We start from the raw sequence: 10,745 nt of genomic DNA, 5'->3' as shown, positions 1-10,745 counted from the left end.
TTTCGACCACCAAAACGAGGTTGGAGCCGTGGAGGATTCCTAATTCGAGCAGGGAATTTGAATCGTTCAGTTTTTTGCCCTTAAAAAGCAGAACTTGGGAATCCGTGGGGATATCTCATATTTAATGCCCGATTACTTTCGAATTTATAAATTTTCTCTTTTAGGTCGAAAACTGATTTGAAATAGGAAATTGTGATTTCGTATTTAGTGCCAGTAATTGTCCTCACGCCGACTGTTATGCGGGAGGAGATCGATTTGGAGGGATTACCAAAGTAGGCCTTCTCATTTCCTATAATATTAAAAGTAGTTGTCACTATTACCTGTGGGGGCTGTTCCCCTCTCTCCATTTCCCCCATTGCCATTGTCATCCGAATCGTAGTTCATCCCACAACGAAGGTTTCCCTAAATGACATATTTTATTGGTTTATTACGATTTATTCAATGTATATTATTTTCATCTCTAAATGTAATGAAAATAACTCAATAAGGCTATGATTGCATATCCCATTCGCAATAAAGCATACGTTAAATGACGTAGGTGTCATCAGAGGAGAGTAGTCCTTCAGTTTAAAGGCACTCCCTGCAGTCGAAAGTGGACAAAAGGAGTGAATTGTTAGTGAAAGTAATTAAAGTTAATTGTCGGGCTTAATTTTGAACATTTTCTTGAACAAATGGAGGACGTTGTGTGACTTTGCACGACAGAACAAATGTCTGGCAAGGGTGTGTGAGGGTTGTGAGGCCTTGCGGACATCATAGAGGGTAGGACTGCCGGTCTTAACTTGGAAGTATTGCATAAGGAGTGCCTGAAAAAAGTTTTTGACAGAGCAGTCATTAATGACGGACAGGTGGTAGACATGGGAAAAGAATTGTGAGTGGGTGGTGACCTCGTAGACTGTACTGTCGGAGTGATTGTCGACGAAGGCAGTGAGGGGCATGGACTTGTTCCTCAAAAAGAGGATTTGGTTGAAAATGTCCTTCACTTTTTGGAAGGAGTACTTGTCCTTGTATTTATAGACGAGGATGATTATGTCCGCCTCGATTATGGCGATTTTGAGCATAGCGGGACTGCAGAAGGTGCCACACGTGTCGACGATTTGGAAGGTGGCCGTGTGATTGAGTTGAGCTTCGTAGACGTCGCCGATGGTGGGTTCGTAGGTGATGAGTTTCTTTCCCCACAAATAATTGGAGATGAGTGTAGTCTTGCCTGTGTTCTTGTACCCCATTACATATATTTTGAACTTGATTATGCCATTCAGAGAAATGCTCATGTCGTCCACTGCCTCGGCATTGGCTTATAATCAATCGCCCTCGTCAATGTCCTTATTTTAGTAATAATATTAATTGAACATGTATTCGTTGTTGGACACGAACTATTTCAACATAAGTGACATTCTGGCCACCCAGGAGTCCATTCCCTGCAGAATACTACGACCCATCAAAGACGTGGCCTCAACACTCCACGAATTGCCCATTTGGATGGTCATCACTCTCGCCAATTCCTCCAACCAGATCGTCCAGCCCGCCGACCTCCCATATCACTACAGACACCTCCACAGACACATTCTCGCCGCCGATGCCACCGTCGTCAATCTAATTAGTCGATTCTACTACCACGTGGGTCTTCATCTCAGATCCTTCCATTTGCCCGATTATGAAAATGTGCGAATATTCCTTATTAATGTGCCCCCCAATATTATTTCCAGGCATTCATTTCCAGGTTCTCCATTATTATGAGTTCCTCCTCTCCCGAACAAACGAGGACCAACAAATTGGACAATCTCAACTTTGAGGAGCAGCAGATCATGAATGCCCGCTTCCTCGCCAACAAACAGCTCAGATTGTGGGAAATGGGTCTCCTCCATAAAATCACCAGCAATTCACAACTCGATTTTCACTTTTAATAATTCACTCCATTCATTCACAGTGTGCTTTTCTTACCCTCAAACTCAACAGTTGGTAGCATTTAACTCCAGGGATATCAATAGGGCGATTTTTAACCTCCAGCGTACGTTAAATGAAGTAGGTGTTATCAGAGGAAAGTACTCCCTGCAGTCTAAACAGGACAAAAAAACAAATTGCCAAGGTATTCTACGATTGAGGCCATACTTGTGTGACTCCGAGAATACCCGTTCTTCATAGACAATAAAATGACCTCTCAAGGATGACCAAAAGTGTTCGCTCACTGTGTTATTAATCCTAGTCGATATCTGCAATATAATCTTGCAGCTTTGAAATGCACTGGATGATTCAATTGAGTATTAATAAGAGTACAAGTAATGACAAATACACTACATAAAATCGTCGGGGGAGTCGTGTGGCAATTCGTCATGGAAGGGAATCTCGTCGCGGAGGTTGAGTTTTGGTTTGGCCTTTTTCTTCTTCTTTTTCTGTTGTGTGACCTGTTCGACTGTGTTGGGAGTGTTGGTGAGGGCAGTCAAGTTGGTGATTATTTTAGTGAGCGTGTCCTCCCTCTTGACTACACTCAACACACCAATCTACTTGTTTGGCAGAGGGACACCACGAACGTCTCCACGAACGTGCAGTACAGCGGGTTGCCCTGCCATCACTCACTCACTCTACTTTGCCCTCGTCGATGTACGCCACCGCACTCTCCACCACTTCTTTCAACGGCAGACACTTCAGTCTGGACGACAACGCACCCGACACACTCATTCCACCAATCAGATCCTCCATCAACCACATTTCCGACGCCATTTCCTCCGCTCGTATTCTCTCCTCTGCTTCCCTCCCCGTCTCCTCCAACACCGCCATTTCGATTCGATTTGATACTTTCTTCGCCCGATTGTTTCGGGGTTCTTTCGTCTTCTCGGCTGACTTTTTGTTGGTCTCGGGGTCGGCCTTGGGTTATTACGATTAACAACCAGCCAGTCGAATGATTCGTCTTCTTCGTCGTCGGATGATCTGCTGAGTCCAATAAAATGGTTGTCTATATTTATCAAAATATTCAATTTAGTAATCGATATAACCCACAACATACCCATGCAGGAAGGATATAAATTTAAATTATCTATTTCAAACAAAATATGTTTTAGTATTAAATAAAAACTTGTCAAAAAAAAGTAATTTGGGAATATTTGTAGATTTATGCCTACAATTGAATGTACTGGACTAAGCCTTAACCAAAATGACCACAGAATTAAAGAAAAGTTTTATAAGTTGTATCTGCGGGAGAATGGACTGAGGTCGGTCGTCGTGTCCTGGAAGTCCAGGGAAGAGTACTGAGGAAAGGAATGTCCATCACTGGTCGTGTCCTTATAGCGGAGTAGTGTGGGTAGGCCATTTGGAGAACTGGAGTGAGGACTACTCGTAGGCCGTGTGAAGTGAGTGGCACGACAGGGGTCGACCGCCCGGATGAATTGAGAGAGGGATTGCCACCCCCCGCCTACTCGGACAAAGACTCCAGTGTGTGTGATGTGGACATACCTGATGGACGACCCAATCTACAGGTCGTGGGGAAGAATACTTGATATCGTCCATCGGAAATATAATTAACTCTGAGTGGTCTGTGACACGTGCAGTTGGTCAACTCGTGTTGGATAGCCCGTTCTAGGGAGGGAGGGGTGTTTGTCTGAGTGGGGACCTTCTGAGTGAGTGCGTCGATTAGGAGAGTGTAGTCCATGTCGTCCGAGTGTGGCCCAGCGAAGAGGGAGAAGACGGCATTGAGTTGAGGACGTGGACTGTCGAGGCCTGGTGAGTGATGGAGTGGTGTGACCTGCCTTGACGAGTCCGGTGACAAAACGTTCCCTGGTGATGCGGCCTTCCTGTTGGTTTTTGCGGAAAAAGTCGGTTATTCTGAGTTTGTTGGCCTTAATCCAGGACAAGTAGTTGGTTCGCCAGCGGGCAAAGTCGACATGTTCGAACTGGTGTGAGGGAATAGAATACTCTGCCGTACTGGTCGATGGAGTGTTGGAGAGTTTGTGAGTATTGGGCGGAGGTGGTGTTGAGGGCCTTCCACAGGTGGGATAATTGTGGAGTGGATAGTTGGTCGTATTTGTCCCTCAGACTGTGCTCGAATTCCTGAAATAGAGAATGACTGGACTTGGTGGTCTTGCATGAGTTGAGTGAGCATGGTAATGTCCTCGGGCAACGGATATCTCATCTTGTCAGCCAGGAAATGTCTGGCGTCGGTCAACCACTGCAATGTTTGGTCAGCGTGGAGGGCGTCCTGTTTGGCCCGGAGAAAGAGACCATTCAAGTGCTCAGTTCTCAGTTGTGCCTTCTTGACAATCTGGGAATGTGGTGGTTGGACGACCTGTTCCCAACTGGCACAACTGATGGTGTAGTCGTAGCGGACGAAGCGGACTGCGTTTGGGTGGACTCGACTCATTATTGTGTCGATGGTCTCCTTCAGTCGGTCTATTCTCTTCTCATCTTCCGCCAAACACTCCAGGAAAGTCTGCAATGAACTGTCCCCTCTTACTTCGTGCTTGTCAATGGCCGACAGCAGTTGGTTCTTGTCCTCGCAGGACGGACGCACTCTCAGCACTTGTTCTGCCACTTTGATCACCTTTCGGGCGTATTCCACTCCCTTCTCCATGTCCTCTGCCTCCACATTACACACCACTCACACCAATTCCACTGCTCGCCCAAGGTTCCTCCCCCTCTCGGCCATCAGTTCACCCACTCGCCCCCACTCACTCCCCACTCTACTTGCCAACTCCCGTCCCATCTCCTCCCTTTTACTCACACACCCATACTTTGTGCTGTTCTAACAACATTCCCACTGTCTTCATGTCCCCAAACACATTCCCGTTCGACAACAGATACTCCTCCACTTCACACAACCACGTCTCCTCCAAACACTCTCCTCGGAATATCTCTCCTCCATCCTCCCTCACTCCACTCTTGTGCCACTCCACTCGATTCTATTCTTCACCCACACTCACTACTCGAATGTATTCACAATATTCCATCGCCCTCCCCCATCCCCTCTCTATTTCATCCACCAAACCACCATCCCCTCCATCCTTTACCACCTCTTTTGCTACCGCCACACATCTCCGGTAATCGTCCTCGTTCAATTTCTCACATTCCCTCTACCATTAGACCTGCTCATACCTCGAATCCTTCAATCTGAGTCCTCAGTGTGTCCTCATCCGTCGAAAGTGGTTGAATGTGTATGCACGCACAAAGACTGTTCTCCACCCATTCCAAGTGTCTCCTATAGGACAACACGTGGTTGATCTGAGGACATTGATGGGAGAATATACTCTCATAATATTGGACTCCACCCTGTTGGAGTACACTGAGAGCTGAGAGGACCGTGCATCAATCTCCCTTACTGTGCTTTGCAATGCTCTGTGTTGGGCCAGTTCTTCCAACTCGGCCTACTGGTCAGAATAATATTCAACTTGGAGAGAGTAATACACATTGTACAGACGTTCCAAATCAGTGTCAGACTGCCACACACATTCCCGACTGAGGAGTACTCGAGTGTATTCCACATTGCTCTACACAATCGGGAATACTCATCACTCTCAGTTTGCTCAATTCTTGACAAATGTCCGCCCACGAAAAGACCATTTCTTCAAACCGCGAGTCGCATTGGAAAGGACTCACCGAGTCCAGTAGTCGTTCATAGTTTAGTAACATGGCTGATATGGCGATCGAGTCATCAAGCAAGTCCTGGTAGTCCACTTTGGACTGCTCATTTGCCAAGGCACACTTCAATTCTCTCATTTTCCTTTCCAAAGTCTGCAGAAATGAGGGGAATGATGAAAACTGATTCCATTTCCCTCATTGCCTCAGTCCTCGACTCAATCACTTGACAGTGTCGAGACAAAGTCGCGTGACTCCGTTCGAATTCCTGGAGGGCTACTTGATACCTCATTTCCACTCTCCGAACAATCCTCAATGCCGACTCTCCCAAATACTCCTCCACCGAGTTGAGAACTCTCATCACTTGCTCCATCCCCCTTCTTTGGGACTCGAATTGGGAAAATATAATCTGTGCATATGTTAGAGGGGACTGCCTGTTGGGGGACACTCTCCACGGATTGTGTCATGTGCTCATTGAAGGTGCAAATACTGGACTTGACAAATTCAAAAAATGCGGAAATAATGTCCCACACGTGGGCGGTCTCTTTATACACGTGGGCGAGTATTCGTGCCCTGTGTTGTGCTTTGTCAGTCAAATTAAGAATGTCTGAATGAGTGAGTTGTGTGAGGACTGCCAGCAAGTTCTGTGACAGTGTGGGCGTGGACTTACATTGTTTATATTCTGTTCATGTCTCAACAGGTCGGGGTCGATTGGAATGTCACTCTCGACTGCCTCTTTGCACAAATCGTGTATTTTCTGAATAGTAACGTGTACATCTCCACAACAGTCGAATTGACTTGTGTCTTTGGCCTGCCTGATGTGGTCGAGTTGTCGTTGAAGAACATGAGCGCATTCACTGTGTGTGCTCAGTTTGCCAATTCGGGCGATATATAACTGACTGAGGGAAATGTTTCTCAGAATGTAGTGAGACTGGGCAGTTCAAATTGGGGAATACTTGTAGAATGTCCTCTCCCTCAGTGTCCCTCAACTCCTGAAGGACTGGATTAATTCGATTGATAATATTCACTGCCTCCCTAAAGTCACCAAACCTACATTTAGTGCAATGTTAATACTTTTTAGTCATGGACTGGAGGACAGCGAGGCTTCGGGTGGCCAATTTATTTCTCAATAAAAGTAATCCCCCGTTCTCGGTGACTCGAAAGGATGCGAGGGTTGTGAATATTCTCAAGAGTTGTGTCACCTCCCTCATTTTGTCCGACATTGCAGCCTCGATAGTCTGTCGTGGTCAGAGTGGAATATACAGTCATCATAGTCCCCTCGTTCTGTTCTAGTTGGGAGTCGGTCTTGTCCATCCACGCCAGCAGATTGCTCATGCCCGATTGGACCTATTTGTCGTACTTGTTTCATACTTTATTGACTACTCGCACTAACACATTTTCTCGCACGACTTTCCAACGCTCCAATAACTCCCCACATCCAATGCAGTCCGACAGATCCACCACAGCCTGAATGGTCACCCAATCCTCACTTTATCCACACGGTCCCGCGCAGAGGACAGTCGTCTCAGTTGTTCTTCCAATGATTCGTTTAAACCAGTCTGAAACAAGTCGGCAGTTTCCTTGATAATTCTTTCGAGTGGCTCCAGTCTGGGACAGTCACCAACACAGTCAATACTTGGTTGAGTGCTTTCCTGCCAGACTCGACAAGTCTGCCACCACGCCCTTCAAGGCGACTGCATTGGCCAACACGGCGAGCGCATTATTCAGCAAATCTCCGAGAGAAGGATCGGACTGTCACAATCAGCAGTTCTTAAACTACTTTAATCATGTCCTCGATCTCATTTTTTAGTCTTTCTGCCACTTGCCACTCCTCCCTCACTTGTTTGCCTATTTCTGCGATTTCTGTGACCACGTCGTCTGATTGGCTGTCAATCCTCGAAGACAGAGCAGACAGATCAGTCCGGAAGAGAATGAACTTGTTTTTTATCCGTTCCAACTCGCCTTCCTTTTCTCGACATAGTGTGTCTGCCCGGCGGGTAATTTGTTCTAAACAATCCGCCAATTCTTCGAAGCGGTGGAGAATCGACTTGGCTGAACTGGTCGTTGAGGGAAGATAAATGTGACTCATGCAGTTTTCCGCGATTTTGTTGTTGGGCCAACTGGACGTGATTGTGTCCTAAGGATGGGTTATTGCCAAAGAGACAATTTTAAATTAATAATATATACTTTACCCGATATTTATTTTGAACTTGCTCCACTTTCAAAATGAACTCTCGCTTTCCATTTTTCATTTTATTCTCCAAATCCTTGACTGAAGACACGTTGCCCGCCTCTTTCTCGATGGACGACAGGAGTGCCTCACAATCCTCAACCAGTCCTCTGAACACCTCGCACGACCAGTCTGTGTAGTCCAAGGCTTCCTTCCCAGCGTGGAAGTAGTCCAATGTCTAATTTGAATGAGTTGGCCGACCTTTTGGAGAGTGTGAATTAAATTGGAAGGAGGGGGGTGAGGACTATATGTAATGACTGCCCGCCGGTACATGTCCATGTCTCGAATGAGTGACTCGGTCTCCCTCTTTGTCCAATCACTCAAATGATTACTTTGCAGTCCCATGATTGGATGCCCCACTCGTCGGCCAACTTGACTAACAACTCAGTCAAATACTGCACGATCAGTTGGCTGCCCAGAAAGTATGCCACCCCCGAATTGAAGTCATACAACAATTCACATTCCTGTCTCACCATAAAGGAGACCACATTCCGCGAAATGAGGGACTCTGAGAGTACAAAGTCCTGCCCGAATATATTAAATTTAGTAATTTCCCCGACACTGCCCTTAGCAAAGGCAGGTCTTGTTGGGAGGGACAGACTGAGTTCATGAATGACTTGTTGAGGAGACTTGTTGGTGAGTCCCTGGGCGAATGCAGTCAACGTGCCCATTTGTTGATTCCTCAGACAGTATGTTGTGTGGGGACAGAGGGGGGAGGGTGGGAAGAACGTGGGAGTAACCAAATCAAAGAACAATCGGAGAGTTCGTTTGTTCCACCACCCACGGGGACAGGTGTATACTTTATAGAATGACTCGAATGTTTCCTTTATCCCACAGCGGAAGGAAAACCAGGTCATGTTTATCAGAAACGTGAGGAGTGCTTCCTTCAGCGTGATTGACCTGGACAGAGGATAGTCCCACAATGGTCTGGTCAATGCGAGAGTGAGGCATTGTGTGATGAGGAGGTGGGGGGAACACACATCCCTCAGCACAAAGTCATTCTGACAGGCAGGCAGTGGGAGTGAGCAGAGGCACTTCCAATGTGCGTGGTAGACGGGGGGCGACAGGCTGTTGTCGAAGAATGTCTTCACAAGAGAGTGGACGTGCTCCAATGACAGTCTTTCTTCCCCGAAAGCTTCCTGCACTGAGCAAACCCGTCCGTGTTGTCGATGGTCCACAAATACAAACAAGTCCCCTCTCACTTGATAGTCATCGCAGTCCTCCAAGGGCGGGGGACTGTGTCCTTCCAGTGGAGTGATTTGGGGATTCAGTGTCTCCCAGGACATTTGGGAACAATTCTCCGAAAGGGTTGAGAAGACAAGACCAAAGTTTGGTTGTGGGGGTTGTGTGTTTGGTGGGAGGACGACCAAGCGGAGTCTCCTCTGGGAAACCAATTCGGTGGTGGTGGTGAGGGAATACGAGTCATTTGGTTGTTTGACCGCAAACAGGTCTTGTCCAAGAATGGCCAAATGCCCTCTGTCTATAGCACACGTGAGGTCGATTGGGGCAGGGAGTGCATCCAGTCTCACCTCCACGACCAATCTCTCTCGGAACATCCTTTCGGGCCTCTCGGAAATGGACAGGACTGAATGTGGACTGGAATAAGGAGGACCCTCACTTTGTCCAGATGTATGACTTGGAGGCGTACTGTGTGTTGGTGGAGGTGATTTGGACATATCCAGTGGTCATGTTATGAGTGCCCTCATTGCTGTTCTTCCTGAAGGTTATCTTTTCGTAAAACTCCATCAGTTCTCGTTTGATTCTGCGAATAATTATAAACAAATCAGTCTCGATCGATTAAGCATGTTGCCTTAAGCACTCACTCGCTTAGACTCTCGTCTTGGACAAACAGCCACGGAATGGAGATTCTGTCCCCCTTCGCAGTCTCCACCTGCAATGACATTAGGGAGGCAACCAAGTAGTCGTCGAGTCCATCCATCTCCATAAACTGCACTCGATCTCCCTCCTTGAGTTGACTCTACCAATAAGGCACGACTTCACTTTGTAGTCAACAAGGAGGCAGAATGATGTGTTCTTGGGACGCAGGTAGTCCATCCGCCTCAGCAGTTGTGTCACCTTCCCTTCCTCTCTTGATGACATCACCTCCTGCAGTGCTGTCAAATGGTGTGTCAGGCTGTGTCGTATTCTATCCGCCGAGTAACACCCCCTCTCGTACAACTGGGAACTGGTTGTCAATAGTTGTTTCAGGCAGGTCGAAATGTGGTTGACTGTCTCCATTATATCACTTTACCGCAGTTCTTAATGTTCACATTTTTATTCCTATAATATTTCTATTCGTTTTTGTATCAATAACCGTTTTACTATTTGGGACCAATTTTGAATACCACTTCTTTCTCAACCAGTGGAAGGCTGTGTCTACCACATCAAGAATAATGGAACCCCGCAAACAAGTAAATTGTGAGTGTGCCAATGGATGGCTGTTAAGAAGTTTGTTGTTTTTGAGCATCCTGATAGCACGAGTGGAGATGTAGTCATGGATTAGTTTATTCGCAGTTTTCCCATTGTTGGTTGAGAGTATTTTTGATAGACATCTACATTGATCGGCCAGAGTAAAAATGATGTGTCTTTTGTTTTCTGGAATAGAGATTTTGTGACTTGGATCAGAAGAGTCTTGTATTTCCTGTAGGAATTGGAGTCCTCTCATCGTCAAATGGTCATCGACCGGAAGAATACAGGACTCCCAATGAAGATGATCGATGGGAGTGGATGCAAGGCAGCCAGTTATTGTGCGTAGCCCTGAGTTTTGGATTCTTTAGAGTTTTTGGAGGTTTGAATGAGACAAGTTCCATGACCATGCTGGACTAGCATAGTTCATAGATGTTCTGACAAATTGTTTGTAAACCAAAGTGAGGCATTCTTTGGCTTGGCCTTAAGTTTGCCCAGATAAGGCACGTAGTGCATTCAGTTTTCGTTTGGCTTTGGTGAAAATGAGCTC

At 46.5% G+C, this 10,745-nt stretch overlaps 2 protein-coding genes across 2 annotated transcripts; both read right to left on the bottom strand.

Annotated features, from left to right (window-relative positions):
• Nucleotides 1-2,196: 2,196 nt before the first annotated feature.
• On the bottom strand, nucleotides 2,197-4,682 carry LOC118761152 (microtubule-actin cross-linking factor 1-like). The gene is made up of 3 exons (XM_036498864.1): nucleotides 3,914-4,682; nucleotides 3,738-3,881; nucleotides 2,197-2,238 (listed from the first exon to the last, which is right to left on the bottom strand). The coding sequence occupies exons 1-3, from the start codon at nucleotides 4,556-4,558 to the stop codon at nucleotides 2,197-2,199; spliced, it is 831 nt and encodes a 276-aa protein (XP_036354757.1). The 5' UTR covers nucleotides 4,559-4,682.
• Nucleotides 4,683-7,345: 2,663 nt separating this feature from the next.
• Nucleotides 7,346-9,116, bottom strand: LOC115228170. The gene is made up of 2 exons (XM_029798816.2): nucleotides 7,752-9,116; nucleotides 7,346-7,696 (listed from the first exon to the last, which is right to left on the bottom strand). Exon 1 carries the CDS (start codon nucleotides 9,073-9,075, stop codon nucleotides 8,110-8,112), a length of 966 nt encoding a protein of 321 aa, XP_029654676.2. The 5' UTR covers nucleotides 9,076-9,116; the 3' UTR covers nucleotides 7,346-7,696; nucleotides 7,752-8,109.
• Between the last annotated feature and the right edge of the window lie 1,629 nt (nucleotides 9,117-10,745).

Source organism: Octopus sinensis, unplaced genomic scaffold (genome assembly GCF_006345805.1).
Source record: "Octopus sinensis unplaced genomic scaffold, ASM634580v1 Contig09705, whole genome shotgun sequence".
Lineage (NCBI taxonomy): Eukaryota > Metazoa > Mollusca > Cephalopoda > Octopoda > Octopodidae > Octopus > Octopus sinensis.
The sequence above is the reverse complement of the archived record's forward strand: the minus strand, read 5'-3'. Positions and strand labels throughout refer to the sequence as shown.

What these genes read in the sequence shown, in the direction of transcription:
- LOC118761152 (XM_036498864.1), bottom strand. Translation starts at nt 4,558, where the DNA reads ATGGAGAAGGGAGTGGAATACGCCCGAAAGGTGATCAAAGTGGCAGAA. An exon ending in CTCCAACACTCCATCGACCA is followed by an intron (nt 3,882 to 3,913) that starts GTACGGCAGAGT and finishes CCCTCACACCAG; the next exon opens with TTCGAACATGTCGACTTTGC. An exon ending in TTGTCACCGGACTCGTCAAG is followed by an intron (nt 2,239 to 3,737) that starts GCAGGTCACACC and finishes TGAATCATCCAG; the next exon opens with TGCATTTCAAAGCTGCAAGA.
- LOC115228170 (XM_029798816.2), bottom strand. Translation starts at nt 9,075, where the DNA reads ATGTCCTGGGAGACACTGAATCCCCAAATCACTCCACTGGAAGGACAC.